The sequence below is a fragment of the Gymnodraco acuticeps genome, unplaced genomic scaffold (assembly GCF_902827175.1).
Source record: "Gymnodraco acuticeps unplaced genomic scaffold, fGymAcu1.1, whole genome shotgun sequence".
In the NCBI taxonomy this organism is placed as follows: Eukaryota; Metazoa; Chordata; class Actinopteri; order Perciformes; family Bathydraconidae; genus Gymnodraco; species Gymnodraco acuticeps.
In genome coordinates this window covers 81,938-109,666 of record NW_022992161.1, presented here as the reverse complement: position 1 = coordinate 109,666, position 27,729 = coordinate 81,938, and the positions used below count along the sequence as shown (strand labels likewise).

Here is a 27,729-nt window from a genome sequence, read left to right as displayed (position 1 = left end):
AATATATAACTTATAAGAGCCATTAGTGAAACACATACAGCAGGAAGTTTAGTTTCATAAACATTTGTTGATATTCATCAAAACTACATGCATACATTTGTGTGATGCTTTTTATGAAGTAATCATAACAAGAACATGTTATTATTTAAACCAAACAATAAAAATTAAGAAACTTATTTCAAGACAAATCTTCTGTATTGTTATCTAGAATCACATTTAAAATTGGACTTACCTCCTTTGGTGACAAGAATGCATTGCTTTGGTGTATTTCAATCCCCATAAATGGTATACATATGTAAATGAGACTCAGTACATTGCATTGATTTATTTAGAAACACATGTTGACTGTACAGCCATTTTCAGTTTCCAGTTTAAATGATATATTTAGATCATTACACCACATTGAAAGTAATGCTGCTAAAATCCATGTGTTCACAACAGACCATACATCATATTAAAAACTATGACACTCACTCACCTATACCACTCATTTCTTGTAATAGTAAACATGGCAGACATGAATATTTATATGGCACATAATCAGCTGTCACTATATTTAAATGCTAGCACTTTTGGTTTTGATTAACTCCAGACAGTGTAGCATCTAATGTGGACATGTTGCAAACACACAACCATCCAGTCCTAATAATATCATTCTGAAAGTGCATTTTAACATTCGGTTTGTTATATAAAAGTCTGTATTTCCTCTTTTTTGTGCTGTATTTAATACTGTCAGTGGCATTTGGCAGCCGCAGAACAGACCATGAATTCTTCCCATTCACACATGCTCATATTTCAAGTTATCTGCTGGTAAAACATTCACATGATTTGAGAGGAGTGGTTTATGAATCTACTACTTCAAGTAGTAAAGCTTTCCAAAGTCCAATGTCGGCTCTGTGTAGTGTATGTCAATGAGGAAATAAAAAAGAAGGTAGATAAACAAGTACGTCATACATTTAGCTTTTAGCCTACACTCAAGATGAAGAGCTTATAATTCTTGATTTAAAAAAAAAAAGAAGATTTTGTGCAGTCTTTTTTTGTTCACTTTTCAACATGCATTTCATCGTACATAACTGAGATGTATTAAGACGGCAATAAGGCAAACCTATTCTACGCACCACTGACCAGCACTGTATGCTTCTCCGTATACATAGGCTTATTATTACCCATACCATGATTTCACAATAACTTTCCAGGAACACATAAGTGCTGAGAGACGAAACAACCTGGTCCTCTGTGCTGTCAGAATAAAACAGTTTCTCCATCAGTTGTGTCGGACGTGTCGGACCACTTTCTCGTCAAACGCCTTCTTCATGGTCTTCTCTATCTGCTTGAGGAAGACTTGAGGAATGCGACCACACAGGGTGTTGACCGTGTCCAGGAACTTGGTCTGGATGGGGTAGAACAGCGACTGGAACATGTTGTCCTCGAAGGGAAACTGCAGGAACAGAGAACATCGTCCTGTGTCAGTTCTCATCCATGAGCTATTTCAGTTTGATCGTTTTTTAATGGAACGTATCACAGACTAAATGGTATTTACGCATCCCGTCAGCAGCAGGGGTCGGGTGGGGGTGCTGGCGTTTTGCATTAATCATAAATTATGACCGAGCTCGTCTTTAAGAGGCTTATCTCAGCGGTGCAGGGGGGGGCTGACTCTACTGCAGGAGAGAACAAATTCTAAATTTAAAAACTGACCCAGATTGTTTAAGGCAAGCAAGGGAGAATTCACTCAAATATGCTCTTTTTCAGAGGAACGACTTTTCTTTGTTTGTATCCTGATGTCTTTAATGAAACGTTTACCTTATTCCAATCCAATGCACAAGCACCGAAAGCTAATGTACATACAGGATTCTTGCGGTTTGTATATTCGTTGTTTTACAGCTACTATTGTCAGTAGCTTAAGATGAGAGGGTCTGCCTAATGAAATGTAATGTACATCTCTAATGAATCAAAGCCAATTATATACTAAGTCGATCTTTTACTTAAAAATAATATACTATCACGATACTTTTCCAATGCACAGCATCAGTAGACCTCCTTACAGCAGATCTTTGTATGTGCTGGAATAGCACAGGTGTCACTAATTGCATTAATGATGGATAACACCAGGACCCTGGAACTGACACACCCTCTTAAATCAGCCATCGTTAATATGATAAGTTACACCTGTTTGTGTTTACTGTAACATGTCTGCTCTGAGATGTTTCACAGACACTAGCCATTAATGTTACAGTATTAAATAACCAACCATCTTGGACTCCATATCTATATTTTATATAAATACTTTTCTTATAGCGAAAGATGAGCATTGGCGGAAACCTGTATTAAGAATGTTATGGATAGGAGGATGAATATCTGGTTAAAATGCAATACATTATCCGTCATGTTAAGAGTTATATGATCTTCAAGCAGCAAAATAAAACCCTAAAACTTAAATGTAATGAAAATGATTCTCTTGATAAGATCTTAGGTATTATCTTTGATGATTGGCTCACTGATAAAAACACATCTCTTATGAAGTTGCAAAGGAAATATATATTGGTATTTTAGGAGAGTAAGACATAATTGGAAAAGGTTTGGATCTAAATGACTATGAAGTATCCTTTCATATCTTACGGCACATATAAAATCAGTCTCTATTCCATCTTATATTACAAGAAGAAATGTTAGGGATGTCACTAACTCTCGCTGTAATGCTCATACCGCCCCATTATTTCAAACCCTGGAGCTATTAAATATATTTGATAGGTACTTCTGAATTGAAATGTCTTGTTAATCCCCTACATATTTCTTTTCACAGTCTCTTTGTAACTAGGTGTCAGATTCCCTGTTATCACACCAGATCTGCTGATGTTAAGCAGCTTCTCTTGTGGGAGTACAGTAATATGTAAATTAGGTATTAACAAAAAAATGTATATCTATGATGGTAGTCCTTGTTTTTATTCAGTTTTTTCCCTTGGTCTAAAAAGAACAATGTGCAGTTTTAACAGAGCTGGTTGTGCTGTGACACTCATATTGTTTCAATAAACCCTGATTATATTACATGACACTTACATCACATATTGCATCATAGACTACTTTGAATGCCGGCTGCTTGTCGTCGTGATACACTCCACGGTTGCCATGGAGAATAGACACGCCCTCCTTTTCGGCCCCTTTGCAATTACTGCCGTACATACAGTGATCTGGCCTGTAGTTCCACTGGCAGGGGAAGATGAAGAGACACTCTGCAAGAAGAGAAACAGTTTATTTATTATATTATACTCAGGGTTGGGACTTGGACGTAATGTATTCATTTACAATTATTAGTTATGCTAAATGTTTTTTATCAGTAACAAAATCTAAGTATCACAATATAAAAGTACTGTGACCTGATTACTTTCAGTTTGGATTACCTGGATATCAAATGCCAGGCCAGTTAATACAAGAGATAAGAAATAACAATTAGATGTATAAGAGTATAGGATTTTGGATATCTCTTTGTTATCACTGCATAAATCAAAACATACTGTCAACAGCCCTTACGAAATAAATGCCATGTTTAAGGAACAAATTGTTGTTAATAAATCTGACTACGAATTATATAGTATGACGAAAAACCTCTGTAAAAACCTTTACAATAAGATTCACTACTTAGTCATTTTGAGACTAATAAGAAAATAGATGAATAATGTCATACATTTAGAAAGATACTACACTTTAAATTACATTGAAAGCAAATTATGCATTATCTAATGCTAAAAAGAGGTGCATTTAGGAGACATCTGGAGATGCAAATAGACAAAGTAAGTCAAATAAACACCTTAATGTGTATTTTGAATGTTTTCTTTCCACAAATCCACCTTAAAAACCACATGAATGCATTTGATTCAGCCCTAATCTGAAGAGATCACATATTTTTCCTGATAGCAGAACAAACACAAAGAAGTCAATGCTTTTGGATCAACGTAAATATTCCTCTGGAGATTGCAGAGCGCTCCAAGCTGCACCATGTCAAACAGACACTTTGGCTGTGGTTTAAAGCAAACACAAGCGATGCCAGCTCCTCCGAGGCTCTGAGCGCTTAATGCCTACATCTGGCCGCTGCAGCTGGAACTCAGTGTGCCGTAGCCTGCAGTCACAGCATCCTGTGTTTACCTATGCAGATTTATAATGGTGTGGTGCAGTGATGACATGTTTGTATAGACCCAATAGGAAGTTAACATGGCAAGGGGTCCTTTGACAAAAAGTGAATGGGACTTTCCCATTGGATTTCGGAAAATATTGCATAAAATATGTGGACAAGTCCCCACATATTACCAGCACTTTTATGCTGTTTGAAGCGTTAGGCTATGAACAACAAAGTACATAATGGTCACATGGCTGAAAAACACAACTGCTAAGCTAATGGCGGCTAATGTTCGTCATTTAGTCACGTGTTAGCAACCACATGTATGACAAATAGAAGCTTCAGATATTTACAAGTGAGGTATTTATTGCAATTTTATTTATGTCGTAGAATAAAACATGAACATCTTCTAAGCTTTGTTTGATTACAGATTTAATTTCAGGCATCAGGAAAAAAATGCTTTTCAAGTGGTAAACTCATTCCCGAGATTTAAGACTCATTCCTGCACCTCTCTTTGTAGACTGGTTTACCAACAATGAATTGGCGAAATGTTGAAAGACATGATGATCGTGGGCAGACTAGGAATTCAAAATGGTGTTATATACACTTTGATATTCCAGTAATTCCTTTCGTGGGCTTTCAGAAGATCAATTTGTTGCATATTTGTTGGGGCTTTGCATAATGTGTGTTCGATGTGACAACAATATATTCTATGATCATTAAAGAAAACATTAATACAAAAATGACCGTACCTGGGTTGTAGTGGAAGATGATGTTGAGCAGGTCCTGGTCTCCCCATGTGATGTGGTTCTTGTACTTCTGATATAGTGGATGTAGAATATCCTCCCATGAGAGGCCGCTTGGGATCATACTGTTCTGAAATACCGACAACAACATTCACTCTCAAAACAGCTCCAGAGCAATTTCTCTCATTTTTTCTCGAACACTTCATCAAAGGAGGAGCACATTTACATTCCTAGTTCCATTTGAAATCTGCTGGCAGTGTTAAGAGCTGCTAGATTAAGTTCTGAGGGCAGAAGTCTGTGCTCCTCGCATGGTAATCAGAAAGCTTCAGCCCACTCAAAGCACTGCAACTTAAGCTCAAAGAAAATAACCTTCAGTATGTAAAAGGGAAGCTTCCTTTAGCCTTTCACTGATCAGAGAGTGAGGGAAACAAGAGCATGTCCTTACTTTAAACAAAGTGCTGCGGATCCGTGTGAGGTTCATCAGCATCACACCAGAGTTGACCCCGGTGACTCCGTAGAAAGGGTGCCGTGCGAAGCGGCTGTACCAGCCAATCTTTGGGACCTCGTGCTCCGGGGCCATTGCTGCCAGCTGAGTGCTGTTGAAGGACTTCAGAAAGCTCCAGATGTCGTCCATTGGCCGCAGGAACAGCACATCTGTGTCTACGTAAAGTAACGAGTCCACGTCTTTCAAGATGACCTGTAAACAGATGATAACAGCCATCGTTAGAATATTTAAGCGTACGATCTTTCAGCTAAAGATGCAAATATGGGATATGTGTGATTTAAGGGACACTAAATGTAGTTCAACATTGATCAATTTCAGCAGCACTTGTAATAGAAAAATATTATACTCACTTACTTACTTAAATAATATCATTGTGTGATTCATATTTGCTATTGTTTATCTATATTTACTACTTCTCACACTTCTTAGCTAAGCTTGGGAAAATTCCTTATTAAGAAGATTTGTTGCAATGTTGTTAGTTACACTCTATGTGCACCAACAGTATGACCTTCAACTCAGTTGAACTGAGAGCATCCTGATACGGCCTCCCTAACTCCCTAACTTCCATAATGCTCCTTTCATTACCACCAAGCTTTACGCCACCTTTCTCCTCTCTCTGTGTTTAAATATGCAACCCAAACTCTATTATTCATTTTCACTCTACAGGCTGTATGACTGACTGAACTTTCTTACAAGAAATAAAATACGCCAAAGACAGCTGAATGGTTTGATTCTCTATCCACATTTGATAAATAAATTCCCACCACACACTTCAGAGGGATTCTGTGAAAGAGCATTTTGAAATTCACATATCATCCAACATTAAAGTTGTGAGAACAAATCCAGATTTTCACCATATGCTACGAACAATAAGATGAGTTGAGATGAGACAAAACTTTCTGTATCCAGTGATAAATCAAACAGTCTCTGCCAGTTTAACTCAAATAAGCATCCAGACTTCGTTTAACTATTTCTAAAGACACTTACCAGTAGGACAGAGTACATTGTGTGCTACTTCTAGGTTTAGCATGCTGTCAAATGTTACTTAATATACCATTTGGTGCAGGGACGTGCACAGGTACGGGCTAATGTTGCCCGGGCAACGGCCCGTTTGGCCTTTTTGGCTGACCTGCCCCTCTGGAGAGCGAGAGTTTGTCTGTCTTTTTTCTGTTGTGCCCGAATCAACATGATAAGCCCACAATTAGTATCGTAGCATCTCGCTGCGGGAAACACACTTTGTCAGCGCTGTCATCTGCCGGTGCGCCACCTCAGTGTCGGATTTTGGAAACTTGATTTTGAGTTGACTCATGGCAGTTAGGGTATAAGGGACAAACCAGGGGACTTTACTTCCTCTTGATACCGTCGGTTATTACAAAAAAACACCTAAATATAGCCTTTGTTATTGTGCTTCTGTCTTTCTGTGTCTTCTCATCTGTAAGCTCCCTCAACGGGGCCGCTCGCTCTCTTTTCTTGATCGCCCTTTCACGAGTGAACAGTTCAATGTCCCGCTTCATTGTAGGATTTCTGCCATGTCTCTACCACTTCAGTTTGACCATCTCTGTTACTAAGTTATGGAATACTAAATAAATAAGTAATTAGATACCTTACCGTTACTGCGCTCATAAAGAATGATAAGAATAAGAATAATGCGTATTGAACTGGTTTCATTAATTAGTGAGTTTATTTAAGGTAATTAGTTAGAGGCCATATTTTATCAGTATGTCTGCACAGCAGTTACAATGTTCAAACTACATAAGAACAGAATTGTCCCCATTTTATCTTTAATAGTTACTAACATTAGATATTTTAATGAGATATGGACCGCAAAACATTTTTAAAATCAAGTCACCGAATGCAAGTAGTCGCCTTAGCTTATTTTGTTATGAGATGTGAATCACTGTTCAATTTAGTTGATGTAATAATCGTTTGGTTTCTTTTACATTAAAAACAAATTACAATTTTCAAAAGGTCTTGTGTTTTTTTTCGGGGGGGAGGCCCTTTTTCCAGTTCAGAGCAACAGCCCCTCCAAATGTCTGTGCACAAATTTGATACACCTGATTTGGTGTATGAAAAACATGGAGAGAGAGGTATAGGGTACAGACAGAACCACTTTCAGCCAATGGAAATAGTTGTTTAGAGCTTGACAATAAGTGAAATGTTATTTTCGATTTTGACTTCCAACAACTATGAAACAACATAATCAAGTTACTGCTCATTATCTCAGCAATGCTCTAGTGTTGTGTTATAAATCCAGTGCACCCTTTCCTTCACAATGGTGGGCTCCCGCCCCTCACTTAAAACCCAAACTCAGCCAGGCTGTGACATGTTTAGTTTAGCTGGTGCCAAGATGACGAAAAATAACCTTACATAAACAAAAAATGTAAAAGCAGTTAAGCTGTTTAAAAACACTTTGGTTTCAACAAGTCTGACGAGAAACAACAAAAGGTACTTTGCAAAATTCTTTACACAGCGATGTCTACACCACAAGGCAACCCGTTTGTTAAGTCAACAGATATCCAATCCCTAAGTGGTCTATAACAAACAGTAAGAAGCTCAAACACTATTTGTAATGCAACCACTTTCCCATCCACCTCTGAAAGACATAGAGTAATAACAAAAGCCTGTATATGCTTCCTAGCAAAAGACATGTCACCAGTTAACACTGTTAGCGTACGGAAATTGAAACAATGCCATTTACACAATACCATCGTGCCACCATTTCCCCGGAGTTACACTGCCTGGCCTGTATAAGAAATGCTAAGATAAAAGTTGGAAATAATGCATCTAAAGCGGTAAAGATTGTGCCACCACAACTGATTGATGGTCAAACCGCAACATGAAGCCTTACATGAGTCTTCAAATGTAATAAACGGACATTGATCTTTCTTAAAAGTAAAAAAAAATCCATGATGTTTCCAAAGTGAAGGTGTTATTTTTGTATTAAGGTTATTATAGATTTTGTTTGCCATAATCTAGCAGCCCTAGTGATATTATTAAACCATGTCACCGTGCGACAGAGTGTTCCACCACAGGCTTTGCTGGCTCTGTTGGATTGTATTGCTGACAGCAGTGAGGTAAAGCGAGTGCTGGTGTGTGTGACAAAGCAGAAATCGATACCAACAAGCCCAAACAGAGCAGTAACCCACTGTTTATACAGCCTCAGTTTATGTGTGATTATCCACAGCAATGCAATCATAGCCACTGTGGAGTGAGAAGGATTTATCTGTCAATATAAATGGGCTTTTCAAATGTTGTGGTTACACGCTTAATGGATTATAAACTATTAAACAGTGGCGAGCCGTCAGGGCCCTCTAGGCCCTCTGTGTCTAAGATATTCTAAAAAATAATATTTGAAAACATTAAAAAAAAAAAAAAAAAAAAATGTAAATATTATTTTTCATTAGTTTTTCCAAAATAACTTGATTTAATTGTATTTAAAATAATATTTCCAAATAAATAAATCCTTCGAATCTGCCTGTTCAGTTTCTGTTGGAATGTGAAGGGTTATATGCCGTCTCTGCGAATTACTGTGAAGACGGGAGGGCTTGTTGGTCCCTCTCTACATTCACAGAGGGCCAGCTATAGTAACTCAACGAGAGAGTAATGTCAAATGACAGTACAATTGACCAATCATATCTTCCCTCTAAATGGGCGGGCTTTATTTTCGCGGACTTTATGACAAGTTCCGCCCGCTGTGAGGTCAAGGGGTGCAGTGACGCATCCTAAAACCCGGAAGTAAGCTTCACTCGGATTCCTTCGACAGAAAGCAGTGGGATTTCTCCATAGGATTTTGGAAAATAGCTCGAAATAAGGTCTGTGGAAAATAAACCTGTTAGATGAATGCACGTTTTGTTCAGCCGGATAATATCCACATGTCTATACTTTTATTATTTTTGAATCATAAATCTAAATCGATAGATTTATGATCGATAGATTTATAATTAGCATAAGTTTGTTCATGATGGCTCACTTCAGTGATAGTGATGAAATTATTAACAGAGTCATTTTCAAGATTGAGTTACAATGATAAACTGGAGTGGCATAGCATCAGCTGAATGACCCGCAAGTGCTTCATCCAAAAGAACAGGAGGATGGACTTTGTGTTTAAGTGATTTGATCATCAAAGGTAAGCCTAAGTCATTTTCAATGTGGGCCGCCGTGCCGACTTAATTCATTTGTAATTGTTACTTGGCTGTGGGTGCCCTGTCATGATAGGTGTTTATATAAATCATGTTGTTTTGTGTGGTAGAGGGTCGCTGTCATTGATGCGTTTTCCACCCCGGGTCGCTGTTTTGATATTCCGCTGAAGTATACGCTGTGACGTAATATCTCTTCTTTTTTTCGAGGGAAGGGGGGGGGGGGGGGGGGGGGGGTCAGAGGGCCTAGGTATAAAAGTCACGGCTCGCCACTGCTATTAAAGCGCACTGGATGTCAAAAGTGTTCCCTTTAAGCTCTTTTTTATGGTGAGTATTGTAAAACCCACAGAATGATAAAGATACAACAATATAGCTGAGAAGGGTCAAGCAGCCGGAACATAAACAACAAAACCCACATTTTGGGATATAACTAAGCCAACTATAACTTTATAACTATATATGACTTATGAGGTAAGGCAATGTAACTTTTGGCACAAAAAAAAACGGTACCACTTTACAATAAGACTACCCTTATAAAGGGTTTACGAATAGTTTGTAATTCATTTATTAATTCGGTTATTAATTAGGTTCTAAACACTTTATAAATCATTAATAAGCTTTTATAAGACATGAGATAAACAGGGCGACTGTGACCGGTTGCTTGCCAAATAGTGAGACAACATTTATCTGTACTGCCAAGTCTTATATTGGCTACCTAGCTTACTAATAACTATGTTAGAACTGGTTTATAAATGGTTCTTAATGATTAATAAAGTGTTTAGAACCTAATTATGAACCTGAATCCTTTATAAGGGTAGTCTTATTGTAAAGTGGTACCCATTTTTCAGTTAGAAATGAAGTGGCGATATATATGATGACTTGTCCTGTCTTAAATCTGCAGAATAATTTCTTTTTGGTTTGGGGTATTGTTACACACAGTCTCTCTTCATAATCATGGAGTTTTATTTAAAGAAAATGTGTCTCTAAAAGAAGAAATAGTGAAGAAATAGGCGTCTGCAAGAAAGTAAATGTGAAGCGGTGACAGATCAGTTTGCCCTGTTTGTATTCACATCCCTGCAGACGCTCCGCTGCGTTATCTCAGTGATTCCACTGATAGGGCAACATTCCCATCTTTCCTTTGGGCTTTACCCACTTGATGTTTCTGATTGTGTGGTTTACGAATAGTTTGTAATTCATTTATTAATTCGGTTGTGAACACTTTATAAATCATTAATAAGCTTTTATACGACATGAGATAAACAGGGCGACTGTGATCGGTTGCTTGCCAAATAGTGAGCCCACATGTATCTGTACTGCTAAGTCTTATATTGGCTACCTAGCTTACTTCGTCTTCTTCATCAGCCAGCATCCTTGGTATCTGTTGCTCACTGAGTTGATTCTCGCTAAGTAGCCAATATAAGGCTTAGTCCTCTTGCCAAATAGTGAGCCTGTGTTGACGTATGCAAACTATGTTAGAACTGGTTTATAAATGGTTCTTAATGATTAATAAAGTGTTTACAACCTAATTCATGACCGAATTATAAACCCTTTATGAATCCTTTAGAAGGGTAGTCTTATTGTAAAGTAGTACCAAAAAAACTTGTACTAAGTCTTTCAGTTTGTCAACGCTAGCTCACTATACTACTGTTGTTAGCATGTTAGCTAAATGATTAAGCCGTTTGCATTGTTAGCCTAGTCAGGCTAACAATCATTTGCTAACACGATCAGCACAGGTAACCAACAGCGCTGAAATGAATAGGTTAGTACAAGTTATTTGCTCCTTAACATGGTGTTAACTAACTTTGTAAGTCACAGTTAAATTGAAACATTAAGGTTTTATTGTTCACCATAGTGTTATTGGTGGAGGAGTGGCATAGACATGATACAATAAATGTGACACAATGAACTAAATAACCAGCAAATCTAATTAAGTTATTAACAATAAGTGCAATAAATACATTTTAATTAGAATTAAAAAAATGCAACATGCAATTTTTTTTAATAAATAGTCCCTTTATGCATATATATTTTTTTCTTTAGTAAGTTTGTCGATTACAATGTATTCTAACTTTTTATGTGGATTTTATATTGCATATGTTATTTACGCAAGTATATACTTAAAATATGTATCTTATATCTGTCATATTTCTGTATATTTCATTTTTATTATATTGTTAACTGATGTGTAATGACTTTCAACATGCTGCTGAAAACAATTTCCCAATTTGAGGGTTCAATAAGTATATCTTAGCTAATTTCATCTCACCTAATCTAAAACAAAAAGGGAAATGTTACATGATTGTTATAACATCAGCTCAACCTGAATGTTACTAGGATATAGAGCAGGGCATGTACACTGCGTGGCCTCAAGAGCCAGGGAGAGTTGCTGGGTTAAGTGAAGGGGTCAGACCATCACTTTCAGCCCTCGAGGCAAAACAAAGTCTCCCTCGTGCCTCGCCACTACAGTCTAGAAACTGAACTGTAACATGTTTACAGCGAGGCCTTGGGTTATCATAATGTGTGTGATTTGCTCCTGTTACTGACTGGAGATCCGTGAGATTATCTTCTTATTTAATTAATGTTCACACAGGGCCTCTGGCATGTAAGTGGAGAGGGGTTGTTGAGTTAAATCAATATGTTACCATTGGGCTTTAAGTTGTGAAAATGTATTAAGAGTGGCAAATGTTAAGTGTTGAGATCATAGACTGACTGTATATATATAGTGTGGATTTATTTACATTCATGCACTTTAGTTTGATACTGTTACTGATTGGATATCAGTGGGATTCAGATTTATTTTTGTATCTTTTAATGTTCACACCTGGCAGTGCTTTGCTGTTGAGTTAAAGGGAACCAATCATGCTCATTTTCAGGTTCATATTTGTATTTCGTGCCTCTACTGTGACATGTTTACATGCTTTAAAGTGCACCGATCATGCTATTTTTAGGCAATAGGTCTCAGATATATAATATATAAAAAAACATGTCTATGAAGTGTTTTGCTCAAAATACCAAACAGATCACCCATTCTAGCCATGCCTCATATTCCTCTATTTCACTTCCTGTTTCAAAAGTGCTGGTTTGGGGTAAAAAGCTTTTCTTTTTTTTTTAAAAGGAGGGGGGCTGAGCTCATGCTGGAGATTCTACCGGCAGATACTGCGGTGATGAAACGCCATATCATGGATTATCAAGGATTCTCTCTGAAACAGTTTGGAGCTCAAAGGCTTTCTCTCTTGCCGGTTATACCACAAGGTGAGTTCCTTTTTACTTCCTGCTTCTTCACACACATGCTCTGTGCAGTACAGGTTAGCTCTTGAGTGTTAGCGATGCTAATGTAAACACCGACCATATTACGTCCAAAACAGTCGGGCATTGTTTCTGATAGCAACGTTTCTGATTGGGCCGTGGGTCCAGATTTTCGATATTACGTCATATCAGATCAGCTCCGTTGTTCCTCGTTTTTAGAGATTTGGGTACGGAGGAAAAGAGAGAGGGTTTTATTTTCTGACGCTGCGTGAGTTCCCCGACACACCGGGGACACATAGTTATGTATAAAAGACATCAAAAAATGCATTTCGCCTGATAGGTCCCCTTTAATGTTCAAAAGCTCTTTATTTTTCTCATACTGCCTGTGCTGCAGCACCTCCTTTCACCCTCTGTCTGAAACCAGAGCCCAGTCTGCTGTGATTGCTTAGCTGGCTGAATAATAAAAATAATACATACTGAATTGCATTGACCAAATGAAAAAAAATCTCAATTAGATTATTTTCCAATATCGTTCATCCTTTTGAAGCAGTATAAAAGACCACTTTTAACAATATTTGGATTGTGATTTTTGCAGCATTGACTATATTGAAGTAGGAGAGGATTCTAAATGAAGATGGATTAATCCAGACCTTACATAATTCAAACTATTGTAGCGGCTGAATGACTACAAGCTTCTCAAAAGGTTTTCCTGATTAAGTGAAAAGTGGATGTTTATTGATTGTCTTGCAGCTAGAGAAAATAACCAATGGATTTGTCTGGCAAGCAATATGTTCATTACATGGCAAGTAAGCTGGCTGTTATTTCAATGAACATCAGCAGAAAATAAAATCAATAGCCTTCACTTGATGAAATCACCAGGTATCTAGGGACTGCTTATTCACTGAGTAAACGCTGCAGAAAAAGTGTGAAGTCATCAATAATCACACAAGTTAATTATAGCCATGCACTTGGAAGGACATTGCTGTTAAAGAAGAAATTAATTAAAAAAATGTCACTGGTTAATGACATTATGCATGGAAAGGATATGAGAGGAGATAAGTGCTGCAGCCTTACGGGGAGGAAGAGTCTCTGAGCAGCGCAGGGCTTGAAGAGCTTCTTCCACTCGTCGGCGTTCCCCACGGAGAAGGTGATTGGGTAGATTCTGTACTGGAACTTGGAGGAGATGGAGTGAGGCCACTGATTCAGCTGGAAGCAAAGAAACACATACTTCATTTACAAGGTCTAACAAGGTCTTTGTATTAGGAGTTTATTGCTACGCTTATTAACAGGAACAAGAGAGAATGTCCTCCTGATCCCTTCTGTTTTGTTCCAAGAAGTATGATTAGCGGGTGTTTATTTAGAGAAATACATTTTTGTTAGTTTTTCCGATGTAATTTTCCCAGGAAGCCAATTATTGTTTACATGACAAAACTATAGGACTGTGATTTGGCATTAAAGCAAGAAATTAAGTTCATGTCTTTTAAGAAACAATGGGATAAGTGTATTTAAGAATTGTTTTTTAATGATCCTCCACTTAGACGTGTGTGTTTGTGTATCTATGCTAACTGGTTGTCATTTTTTAAACAGTAGAATGTATTGTTCTTCAACCGGAGGTCTGCGTACGTAAGGGGGGCCGTCATATCATTGTTAAATATATCTGAAAATACACATTACAATAAAAATTATTCCAACATATTAGCAAAGATTAATCCACCCGTTTGTGAAAAATTGAAAAACAAACATTACATTACATTACATTGCATTTAGCTGACGCTTTTATCCAAAGCGACTCACAATAAGTACATTCGACCAGGAAGACACAACCTTGAAGAAAACAGAATCATATAAGTACATCAGGTTTCATAGAGCCAAACATTTCAAGTGCTACTCAACTGGCTTTAGATAAGCCAGTCCTTGCACATGCACATTGATGAGTTAGAAAGTTATCCATACACCCTTGTACAATCACATAAGTTAGCTTACCTATGCTAAATCACAACTTATTACATGGCTTAGTTGAATACTCGATTCTGATTGATCAATTCAGAACACGTGACACGTTGTTAATCCAGAACAGACAGATCGCTGTCAAGGATTTATTGACCGCTGTTAAGGACGCTCACATCTGCACAAAGAAGTCCGTTCGATTTAAGTGTATAGTTTGGCTGAAAAGCAAACTGCATGCATCCTTCATCCTGATCAGCCTGTCGGGTGTTCTTCTACCCATAATGACCGCCTCGCTGCACATTATCCCTTACAAAGCACCTATACATAACGAGAAACTAGCTATCTACAGCTACACATTATAATGTGTAATAGTTGTCAGACAACTTTATCCTGCTAGTTATATATAAGATGTTTTTCTATCCTGCTTCCTGAGCTTCTTCTTCACTTTTTGGTATGCTGTGTAACTTAACTTCTCAAAAGGCACTTAATACAGAGGAAGTGTCTAATGGACTCCTTAAGGAAAAGAGATTGAGAAAGAGCCATTATAAACAATCACTATTCTGAAAGCCTCTCCCTCTCTTCTCACACACTTAATCAACATGAGATGTCTCGTAAAGACGTCCATTTAAAACAATGAAGTCACGTCTCGTGGTGCTGCGTTCAGCACACGCAGCCCCCAGCTGTTGTTTGATTAAGAAGCCACAGTCTAAACAAGGGGAAGGCACCCTTTTAAACTGCACAATGTTATCTGACCTGTTCCAAGTCCCTCTATAATCATCAGTTTGACAGTTTGGCCCTGAAAAGAGTGAGAGCGCTGCAAGCATTCGGAGACTTTGTGCTGACGAGGATAAGAAATCAAAGGAGATTATGGGCGAACTTTTTAACTCCCTCAACACGCATAGACGCTGGAAGTAAGCTTCTTCTTGCATTTTAGCACTTTTATCTCGACTAGAAAAACGCCCCGTTTCCACGTGGAGAATTGTAACACATGGCAATAATTCACCATACACATAATGGCAAGTTCACAGGTTTAGAGTTTGAGGTCGATTAGTAGACGTGATGTTAATAGACTGTTAGTTACTCTATCAGTGGAACTAATCAAAATCATGCCAGGCACCTCCGTAAAGGTGACTTTGAAGTGGTAGTGAGAAAAGCAGTGAGTGTCTTGGTGATATATTACTCCCCGCCTTGAGATAAAAGGGTTATACGTCTGAAGAGAGGCAGAGCTAAAAATGCTCTGATCTCAATATCATCTATTACAAAGAGAGCGGGGGTTGTTTAACACACACTGGATTAAATCAGAAGTCAGAAGACTCACTAAGGAAGAAAACATAGGAAATATGATTAAAAGAGTGCCACTTATAGTTTGATATTGTGCCTTTTTTAGTAAAAACCTGAGATGCATTTGGGCGTCAGGCCCCTGGAGGGTTCTTACCCTTTTTTCAAACTGCGGGGCCAAAGGGTCCTCAGCAAAAATGTGAAACATGATCCTCTTGAGGCTGAACAGGAGGGCTGATTTGACCATGGTGAGGGTCTCGTCCAGACGATTCCCACAGGCCACCACGGCCAGGTGCATCACGTCCTTCGCCCGTCTTCGCTTAGTCAGAGGTCGGCCCACGATGTTCCGCGGTTTACTGAAACAAAAGACAGAAGTGTTAACAGTCTGGTAGAAGATAACAATGGAACAAATGATGAACAACAATGTTTTTCTGGATCTAAATGGGCCAAGGCCATGTGTGGGGGGAGTGGAGGGGGTTTGGATCTGCTGACAATCACTGATTAAACGAGGCTCGTTTCCCCTCACTCGTCGCATGTAAATTGGCCTTCATGCTGCAGTGCTTGTGAAGAGCAATTTGTATTCTACAAGAGATTCACTGAACCATACTTGACTCTCAACATGGATTCAAAGTAAACAAACTGAAACAGAAACTGTTATTCATTTCTACAAGGCTTGACCAACATGGAATTTTGATGGTTCATACATTTGTGATTTATATAAGTCAACAAATTATATCAAAATATAGCACTTGCACAAACGTGCCCATAACCATTTACTGACTGAAAACTCATCTCTTTCGACTCCACTTCGAGCGATAGAACTATTAACAAAGCACTTATATACTAACAAAGGACTTGCTTATCTAAAGCCAGTTGAGTAGCACTTGAAATGTTTTGGCTCTATGAAACCTGATGTACTTATATGATTCTGTTTTCTTCAAGTTTGTATCTTCCTGGTCGAATGCACTTATTGTAAGTGGATAAAAGCGTCAGCTAAATGTAATGTAATATACAAAATCCCCAAAAGGATACAGCATTTAGCACTAACCCCTCATAATTTGAAAAGCCTATTTAACAGCTCTTGAACACTTGAAACCTTCTGTATAAGTATGGTAGTAATTAACCTCTTGCTCCTTCAAATTCCCTTTTGCTACCACATGTTTTCCACTGTGCAGAAAAATAGCCTTTATCTGCTTCAGTGCAGCAATATCCTGCTTGTAATAAACATTCAAAAGCAAGACACCCTTTTTTCAGGATGCATGAATCCATCAAAAGAAAATGGACGTGCTGTGCAGTGCTTTTACACATGTAATCCAGCCTGACATAATTCAGAGACAGCATGACAAATAAACTGCAAGGTGTTCAGACAAAGCTTCAAAACACAAAATTATAGAGACAGTGGTGGATCGAAAAGAGTTCTGCTTTGTTGACAGTTCTGCTGTGTAAGTGGCCGTTTACCTCACCTACCTCTATTAAGCTTACCATTGATAAAAATATGCTATATTGGCTGTGAATAGAAAGGATGTATGTTTCCATCATGTCTTTTCAGACGTGTGAAACCAGGCATGTGAAACTAGATAGAACATTCTGAACTTTTGACATATGCGCATTACGGATTCTAGAAGGTGCAATAAAAGCGTAAAAGTTCCAGCCACAATTCTGAGAAGGCGCTTGTGGTTTTTGACACCTTGAGAGCGGTTACAGCGGGTATGAAGACAATGAAGCACAGGATGCAGGCGACCTACGCAAAGGGTCGAATCAACTTCCTGGGCCAGCGAATCGTAGAGACAAGCTGTCCTTATTGTCTCTGTTAATAAATGAAGTCTCTGTTAATGAATTAAAGTATAAAGTTTGCATATTTGAAATTAAATGTTTAAAGAAAAAAACTTGATTCTAAACATGACATTGACAATGTGTTCTGCTTTCATGAAAAATGTTCATATTCCCTCTTGTTAAAATTGCATATTATTACTATAAGTCTTTGTTTTATTTTAACTTTACATTTTGAATTGTTCATTAAGTAAAAGTTGAACATATGTGACCTCCTTCTCCCTCAAAGATAGAAAAGGGGAAACCACCTGACGCAGAGAGGGAGGAGGGCCCGTCCCCACAGCGGCGTGCGTTGAAAGCTTCACCATTCACTTTGAATGGGGTGACGTCACTTTTCGCCAAACTGCATTGCGGGAAGCGACGCGGAGCTTTGCTGGCGTGGCTCGCTGCAAAAGTTGAGCAATGTTCAACTTTTGACGCCTCGGCAGAAGCCAATCGAATCATATGCCTGTACAAGCTCTAGCCAATCAAACCGCTGCTTGTGTGTCAGGGGCGGGAGATTCATGTGATTGGTTGTTGGTTGAGTTTCAGACATGCTTCAATGCACGCCGCTGTGTGGACGGGCCGTTGATGATGCGTGAAGAGAAAGGGGGGCTTTTGAGGCTTTTGAGGCTTGAGAGCTTGGGGGAAGTTTTGGAAGCTTGATTCCGGGTCTTGGGGCCTGGGCTCTTTTAGATGGCTTTAGCACATTTGACTTGTGAACCTGTTGTTTTTGTATTTTGACTTTGTGTCTTTGTTATTTTTTAGGATTCTTTTAATCCTCCATTTTTGTTAAAACCTTAATAAAACCGGTTTGTATTTTGTACATTTCGACCCAACTCCTCTCTCGTGGTTTCTGAAGGTATCTGCTTGGTCTTAGAGTGAGGTAAGAACACCCTTCCCTGGAAAAGACTGACATTAGTTGATAATTTGGATTTGAAATTGAATAGAAACCCTGTTTAAGTTAAACTATACTTTCACATTGGTCACTGTGGTTGATGTGGTTTTGATTGATGTTGAAATATGATATAAGCTCTGCTGATGTGGTAATATCACTGCTGTGACATTAATGTTTGACTCTGGCTGTGTTTGATATTACATTTGCATTGTTTTGATTGGTATAACTGGGGATCAAAATTGGGGGTTAGGGATTGTGGTTCCTGAAGCTGCCCTAATTACCAAGGGGTCTCCCAACAACACAGGGTTTTCCCTCCAGTTTTGATACTGCTCTCGGATTCTACCAGCCCACTACTACACAATACACTCCGTTTTGCTATCCTAACGGTCGGACATCCGAGGCTGGAGTGCCTAAAATAGTGATACGACGGGCAGCATGGTGTTAGAGGCCACGCTGTAAACGCCCGCCTAAGAAGATTACGTTTACCTTGCGTGTAGATTCTGGGGGGTTTTAGTCCTAAAAAGATTGGACGGCCATTCACAGCCTTATCAGCACCGGAGTTCGGTATCGGAGACGGCCTAGATATTAACATTGGTTGTATCGAAGTTAGATTCCTTTTCAGCGTAACCACTAAAACATATCCAGGGTCTGTATTGAGCTACATAATCACACATGTTGCTTTTAGATAAATGAATTCATGCAAAACCACCATTTTACATTTACTAGTTTTGGGCATATTGACAAATTTAGCTCCCATTCACAGGAGCAAGTTATTACATTTGTAAAATAGCCTAATTGATATTACATAATTATAAAATGACTTTATTGATAAGAGCTTTGTAGTTAATATAAGTTGTTCTAAACAGTTAGTGACATTTAAAAGATAATAATACATTCTTAAACATTAGTTACCGTAGCCAAAGAAAAATAACTCACTGGCTAAATAAAGGTTGCTAACGTTAGCTAGCCACGGGTACATACATACACTACCAAGTAAGCAGTAGCTGTAAACCCCAAAGTGTATTGAGCTGAGCAAGGATGCATTTTTGTGCTTATAAAATAAACTTCTCATTTGTAAGAAAATACTTAATTTCTGTTTTTGTTAAAAAGGGAACAAAGTCTTGATTTAAATTCAGTTTTTATACAGAATCTGAACAGAAACTGGGAGTAGAATGAGGTCAGGTTAAGAGCTTTCTGTTAACACCCCACAGAATGCAAATACATTGTACAAAATTATTTAAATACCCAAAATGCATTGTGTCGATCCAGTCAGAGCAGCGATTGAGCAATATCACGTCTGCATATTGAGAAAAAAATACAACTGTTAAAAAACAGTTGGGATCAATTGCATCCAGTCCAAAAAAACAGCGGCATATGTCAGCTCTGCTCAACATTTTACTGTTTGACTGCAATGGACATGGAAATGTGAGAAACACAGAAATACATTTGCACTTTGTGAGAATCCAGACAGAAGAAACAAGTGAAGCTCTCAACAAAATAGCATTCATCTTCCTGTCAGACAAAGAGACAAGGTGAAAGGTGAGATTTTTTTTTTATCCAAGACAAAGTGCCTTCACGTATTGTTCAACACTTCCTGAACACACTACCACACACACACACCACTTATTTTCATCTGTAAGTTCCCACTAGACTTTGTTCTTCCATGCTCAAAGGCACGGAGGTTCTTTATCAGATGTAAGAAAGTGCTTTCTCTGCAGAGCTAGTACTGCTGTGGTGTTAAAACAAACTCAGCAGTACTTAGTATCTCCCACTACACTCGTACCATGCAGGAGCCTGAAGCTGAGACCAACATCATTTATTTTTCCTCTACATACACAGCATGGAGCTGGATGTAATAAAACCATGTTCAACATATGTTGTCATAGCCTTGGGGAGAGAAGACCGGCAAACAAAAACAAAACAAAGAACCCTTTCTTTCAGCGTTAATTGGGAGAACAGTGCAAGGTAAATGGTTTTATGTCTAAAGACTGCATATTCCCAAAAGGCATTGATCTCCTCTGTGCCTGGAGGAAGCAACCATAACATGGATGGGAAGAGAGAAGAGTCAAATTTGACAGGTGGGTTGCAGGGTTGTCTCTGAGCGTGACACTTAGTTTTCTGCATGGCTGAGGGACAATGATGAACCGCAGATTAGGATGAATGAGACGGTGCTGAGGAATCTGTCTGCAACGCTTCAAAGGCCGACGCTCTGTCAAGGTTGTTGAACACACATTCCTATTTTTACCGCCGGAAAGGCAATCCATATCTCCTACACGGGTGTAATTACGCTGCACTTAGTCATGCAAAATAAAAGCCATTGAAATTATTATTGCGTTAAATTGGATGGACAAAACCAAAACCAAAATGGCTTTGTTTTTAGAAAGCATGGGCTGCACACATCATGTTTTGTGTCGTGGCACTGTTCCCCACATCTGGCTGCAGTCTGAGAAGCACAGCAGAGGTACAAAAGAGTTGAATTCATTACCGGCTGCAGACTGAGCACATGAAGAGCGTTGAGCCTACAAAGCAGCACAGGCAACCCTTTTAAATCATGTAAAGACAGAAAGAAGCAGCACCTTTGAAGATTATGTCAAAGAAAAATGTACATTTAGAGCGAAAAACCGGAATACAAACTACACCAAAGAACACCTCAAAGGCATTGAATCAATTGGCGCATAACTGGGTAATTTGACAGACTTGTATCCAACATGTTCACTTTGGTTTGAAACAGCGGGGGTGAAGGACACTACACTGAACAGGACCTTCCTCTACAGGGGAGTAGAACCGCTTGCAGCTCATTTGGTACCTCTCAAAACAGGAACCAAATGTTTAAGCACATGACAAGGAAACCTAAAGATGCTTCTTCAGACAGCTCCACTGGATTTACGGCTGGCACCTTATTCAAGATGTGGCAAAGCAGAGAAAATTCACCATTTGGTTTAGGACCTGTGGTTTCTTGAACCCAATAACACCGTGTTACTCTAAGCTCAAGCTAAACATGTTTAATAAGGTGCGAGTCCTACTGGGAAATCTTGGGTAGTGACGCAGTTGCTCACCATGGTAGCCACTGGATGTAAAGCTCTAGAGAGTGTCTTAGTAATGACAACATATGGAAAACTAGGGCTGGTGATTTAAAGGGGACCTGTCATGCAAAATGCACTTTGTGATGTCTTTTATACATAAATATGTGTCCCCGGTGCGTCGGGGAACTCACGCAGCGTCAGAAAATAAAACCCTCTCTCTTTTCCTCCGTAATCTTTTAAAAACAGGGGTACAACGAGCGGATACAGATTTGCTGCCGATATGACGTCAAATCGGCGGCGGACCCACAGAAAGTTGCTATCAGAAACAATGCCTGACGTGTTTTGGACGTAATCTCGTCTTTGTTTACATTAGCAAGCCTCGCTAACACTCAGAGCTAACCTGTACTGGAGAGCACATGTGTTCAAAAAGCAGGAAATAAAAAAAGGAACTCACCTTGTGATAAACCCTCAAGAGAAAAAGCATTTGAGCTCCATACTGTTTCAGAAATAATCTTTGATGTGGTTTAGAACAGGATGGCATATATCACAGCAGAATGTAACTTTATCTCCGGTAGAATTCTGATCAGGCATTAGCTCCGCCTCCTTTTTTTTTTTTCAAGCTAAGGGCGTTTCTCTAACAGGGCTGCAAAAGAGGGGTTTGTGCAGTATGAGGCATGGCTACAATGGGTGAACTGTTTGGTATTTTAAGCAAAAAACTTCACAGACATGTTTTGTATAGGTATGGCCCTACAATATATTTTTCCAATATAGCATAGCATATAGCATTTTCACTGCAGCTACATTCAACTCACTCTTTTTTTGTTTTCTATGAACTAAATGCTTCTAATTGTACTTTTTCTAGGTACTACTTTGTTGAGGTTCCAAGATAGCCAAGACGATACTAGAATGCTGAGTTACAATACTGCCTACTGATTGGTCAGAGAGAGGATAAGAAATTGCGCAACATGGGACATCCTGACTCTGCTAAGCTACCATCAATAGCGGCCGCAAGCTTTAATTCACTTTACTTGTAAAAATGGCAGCCAGTAAAACTACTTTCTACACTATGTTCGCTCCACCGTGCAATTGATAAAGTGCAGATGTTCTGTTTGGCTGCCAATGAAAGGATTTCCACAGATTTAGGTTGAAGGTGATGCAGTTTCATTCCTACCTACAGTGAGGTGGTACTATTCGATGTGGAAACCAAAATAGAAAAGAGGATTTGAGTTGAAGCTAGACGAGCCATGCAGTCACAGTGGCAAGAAGAAGAAGAAGAAGAAGAAGAAGAAGAAGAAATAATCCACCGAGGGGGAAATTCAGTTTTCCACTCTGTTTTTTGCAGACATGCTTCTTATATAGGTACATACAAATACACACAGTCATGTGCGTATGTATCAGTATGGGCAGATGCTGAGTGTTTATTACATTGGATTTCCAGCACACCCACCACATTTGGACTGACTTACCTTGAATACTCTGTCTGTCTGGTGCATGTGGAGGAATGTGTCGATATGCTAGTAAATCAATGACTAAATCAATAGTTTTAAGTATTTGCTGGATCATTACCCATCATTAAAAAAAGGTAATCTTCAAGGAAAACTTGGGATTCTTCGGCATGCTTTTTCACTTTCTAAGCGTTGACTTTTACCCATGTATGTTTTTTGTTTTCTAGTTCCTCCTTCCACTCCCTCTATGACTCATTCAGTAGTACATTAAAAGTGAGTTAGCCAGAGTAACAGACAGGTTTAACTTCCCCTCATGAGTTTCACACAAGCAGCCCCTCCAACCACTTTCATCTACACAGCCAAGCAGGGAGATTTCAAAACCCTCCTTGCAGAGAGAGTGTTCAGTCATGCAAGATGACATTTTTATAGCTATGCATAATGCCACAGTGAGAGAGTGACTTCTTCACTGCCAGGAGAGCCGCTGAACGACATTTGAAGTGACAGGGCAAGGGATTTGTTTCAACGCAAGGTATCAACAACACCCATCTAATCCTGTAGATGCAGGCCTTAATTCAATGCAACAAAGCAGACATGTAGGTAACATCTGTATTATTCTGAATTTAAAACTGACAGTAATAAAGAGATGAGTGACGTAATGCTTACAGGAGGGCTCTGTTGTCGGGATTACACGTCACACGTTTTGATGTTTAGTGCTGCAACCCAAATTTGTTTTCTTTTTTAAATGATATATGCCATGGCTGACTCAAAAGCTTTGACAATAGTATACAACATCCAAATCAGGTTTGGAAAGCTCATTACATTAAAAAAAAAAAAGTAATTGCATCGAACATAAAATCATGGGCATCAACATCGATTTATTTAGTTTACTTCAGATAGAAAGCGTTGTTTGTTTGGTGCAAGTTCAAAGCTCTACCAGATACTGAAACTGAGCACAGGATATCTAAAGACCGACAGAAGATCTTGTCACATTCAATTCCCTTACCTTCTTAATTCTGGCATCTGACCTCTTATTTAACGTTACCAGCATTCACTTTGACACTTTGACCACCGGACAGTGATAGCAACTGAGATACAACTAGGCAAGCAAAATGTTGAAAAAGTGAAGCGCTTGGAATAATGAAAAAAATTGCAAAGATGAACCCCTAAAAAGTGCCAGATATGTGTAAGGAAAAATAGCGTAGGACAAATGTACTTATTGTGCACATAACAAGACACATGTATCAGCTTAGCTTTATAGGTTTGAGTCACCCCCTTGTCGAAGTTTAACAATTGTATCCCTAATATATATTTTTGTTTTTTTCAATCGATTATTGTATAAAATGTAAAAGTAGAGAAAAATTCCTTTCAAAATGCACCATATCCTAATGTGAATCCTTAAAATCATGGTTTTGTTTAATCAAAAGTCCAAAACCCAAAGATATTTAAATTAAAACAATACAAAAACAGCTAACTCTGCCATTTATTACTCTGCAACCAGCAACAGGTTTGTATTTTCGTGTAGATCAGGGTTTCTCAAACTTTTTCATACCAAGGACCAATAAAAAAACACTCATGGACCACCTAACTCCACAAATATAAAAAAACACATCGTTTTCTAGAACATATTACAAATCGCCTGAAAATGGTACAAACAAGTGGCAACATGTGTGATGGAGGTGTTGCGCTGGGCTATATCATGCAATCGAAGGTGAAACTTAAGCTCACTCCATTGCGGAGATATTCCCGCGAGAGTGCGGAAAACTTAAATGTATTTATTTATTTCAAATGTGAAATGTAACCAATATACTCACGGACCACTAGGGGGCGCTCACGGACCACCAGTGGTCCGCGGACCACACTTTGAGAAGCACTGGAGATTAACTGTTTGTCATTTCACTGATTGATTACTCAACTAAAGCGGTTTGCCTCAAATCCTCATCTGCAACCCCAACACACACAGCTTCCGGTAAATGTAATGTGTCTGTGGGGGCAGATGGAGCATTCCCTATTCTTTCTATTTTTGGCCACAGGAAGAAGTGTGATGTGTCAAGAGGAAATGATATGATTAGGAAAAACAGGGATGTTTGTCTATTGAGCATGCTGCACAGGAAATCTGTTACAGATGAACAGCAAAGGGCAAATATACACACCGTCTGATGTCATCCCTCATTCTACCAAGGCTTGCACGAGTGTTAGAAAACTACACCCTGTTTTTCAGATTCCTCTGGCTTTTATACCTACAATTAAACAACCATTAATCAAATAGAAGTACGTTTTTTTGAGGCTTTGCCCAGAGATGCTTACTGTGTTTCCACTAATCGCAGCAGTCGCTCTTGAACGCTTTCCAATCCCGGTTGTGTGTTGTGGGGTTTTTTACGGCCACCGGTGACCCCTTCCACCCCATCTCTCTTATCAGTGCTGAGCACACATGGAGGAGTGTGGCTTCGGGGAGGACGTAAAAGGTCCTTTCTCATTGCAACGCCTTGATGGCTTTTATCTCCACTGTTCCGCACCTCGAGTCTGGCTTTGAAGCTGAATACATATTATTAGTGGAGCGGGGTATCTGCACACAACGTCGACTTGTGGCTATTATGGCATAGCTGGCGTTCAGCCCGGGAGGAAACGTTAAGGGATGTGTGAGGCTGAAATTAGAAAGCTGGAAGACATAATACAAATGCTCACATCCTTGAACAGAAATAGCAACCCTGCCTTTTGTCTTCTTTTGAAAGGCGACAAAGGATGGTGACTTAATAAGATCATCTGCCAGGGTGCAGCTTCTCTTAAAGCGTCCAGAGAGGAAGATCACACCTGACAAGCGTTGCACTCCCACATAGATTGTTTTGGCAGACTTTGACAGTCAACAGGATGGGTTTCCATTTTCTGTCATATCCACTAATATCTTACCACAGTTTCAGCGCAATTAATAAAACAGGCCACCCAAAAACGTATGTGCTTATTTGTATTCCCTATTAATTGCAGCTTAAGTCTGTCAAGGTGACCTTTACCCCCTTAAAGTAAGGCTGTAAGGGCAATAAGAAGAAAATCACGATATTTTTGGACCAAATGCCGTGCAATCATAACGATATCGTAGGGTTGACCTTTGGTGATTTCACAAATATAAAATAATTTAATAAATATGCAATATGGATAGAATGACTAAGCGGGTAAAGGCAAAGTGATACATTAAGAAAATTACAACATTTGACTGTCAATCAGGCTTTAAAACAAGAAGAGACAAGGCTTCTAGATATCCCAAATCCTCTTTTCACAATATCTATGTTATATCGATACAGTGCCCAACCCTACTTTGAAGCCTCAAAGGGTTGAATGTAAATACTTTTAAAAAACAAGGGTCAAATGATCCAAATATAGAGGTCATGTTATAATTCATCATTCTTCTGTGCTATTATCTCCTCTAAACACTGCCAATATGTCCACCTAATCACATTAGTCATGCTCTCTACTCACATTTCAGCCAGACATTAGATTGCAACAAAGTGACTCACAGTGGAATAAATGAGCAAACATCATGGGACATAAAAGGCAGCCAAGCACCGTTTATGCTCATGTTGAAAGTGTCCCTTTGACAGACCAGGCTTATTGTGAAGCCAGCAGCGTCCTTGAGCACAATGTAGGCTGCCTCAAAGCATGATTTAACGCTGACTCTTAACTTCCTAACGACAGGAAAATATGAGATTCAGCAAAAACCGAGCAGTTTGTGTGTGTTTGTGTTTTGTGTGTGCATAAATGGGATCAGGCGTTCAGAAATCGACAGAGGAGACAGAAACAAACTCACCTCTTTGCATTCATGCCTCTATTGATCGCTTTCCTCTCTTTGCGTCCCTGGAGAGGCTCTTCCACTGGGGATTTCTTTGCAAACTTCTCTGCAACATTGCGTCCAAAGTCAGAGTGCGATCGCCTTGAAGAGTTGCTTTCCTCCTCCTTTTTCTTCTCCTCTTGCTCTGCAACTTCTCTCAACAGCGGATCGTCCGCGGCTTTGCCCCCCAAAAAGTACAAAAGTAGGAAAACTCCGAAACACACGGCGATCACAACTACTTTGCAGTGGATCCGCATGGTGAGAGCGACTTGTTGCGGCTGGTTGATGCAGACGGAGCTCCGCTCATGTCTGCGGGTGAGGGAGAGCAGCCCGAGTTGACATTTTGTTACCGCTCCCCGCTCGCATTTTCCTGCAGATGATGATGGAGAGCGGAGAGGAGCTTCTGCAAAACGTCCATGGAGGATTAGGCATTGGAGGCGGGGCGATTGAGCCATTACCGTAAAGATGGTAGCACTGCCGCACGTGCAATCACCATGGAGGAGTTGAATGGTCAATGCCACATACAGAAAAATATACGAAGGGCTGGCCTGGGCCACTTATACCACACACTTATAAGTTAAGTTATAAGTTAGCAAAATGTAGGTAAATTAGGCTTGATACATGAATATGCTTTAAGAAAAAAACAGCCTACATCACAGCTCTCTATAGGGTTTCATTTATCTTGTTGGCAACTCATTCCTTAAAACAGGAGCATCAGAGGGATTATAATAAAGGGAAATATGAAGGGTATTTTTCAAGTTTGTTATGTAA

General features: G+C 39.1%; 1 protein-coding gene across 1 annotated transcript; it reads right to left on the bottom strand.

The window, feature by feature from the left end:
• Nucleotides 1-310: 310 nt before the first annotated feature.
• gxylt2 (glucoside xylosyltransferase 2) lies at nucleotides 311-27,381 on the bottom strand. Its single transcript, XM_034204584.1, has 7 exons — nucleotides 26,938-27,381; nucleotides 16,124-16,322; nucleotides 13,816-13,947; nucleotides 5,300-5,551; nucleotides 4,861-4,984; nucleotides 3,055-3,227; nucleotides 311-1,438 (listed from the first exon to the last, which is right to left on the bottom strand). The coding sequence occupies exons 1-7, from the start codon at nucleotides 27,213-27,215 to the stop codon at nucleotides 1,265-1,267; spliced, it is 1,332 nt and encodes a 443-aa protein (XP_034060475.1). The 5' UTR covers nucleotides 27,216-27,381; the 3' UTR covers nucleotides 311-1,264.
• Between the last annotated feature and the right edge of the window lie 348 nt (nucleotides 27,382-27,729).

Bases quoted from the DNA above. Each gene is read 5' to 3' on its own strand.
- gxylt2 (XM_034204584.1), bottom strand. From the start codon at position 27,215: ATGCGGATCCACTGCAAAGTAGTTGTGATCGCCGTGTGTTTCGGAGTT. The intron at 16,323-26,937 runs GTGAGTTTGTTT...CTTTTGTTTCAG, and splicing joins AGAGGCATGAATGCAAAGAG to TAAACCGCGGAACATCGTGG. The intron at 5,552-13,815 runs GTAAGGCTGCAG...ATCTGTTTACAG, and splicing joins CTCAGAGACTCTTCCTCCCC to GTCATCTTGAAAGACGTGGA.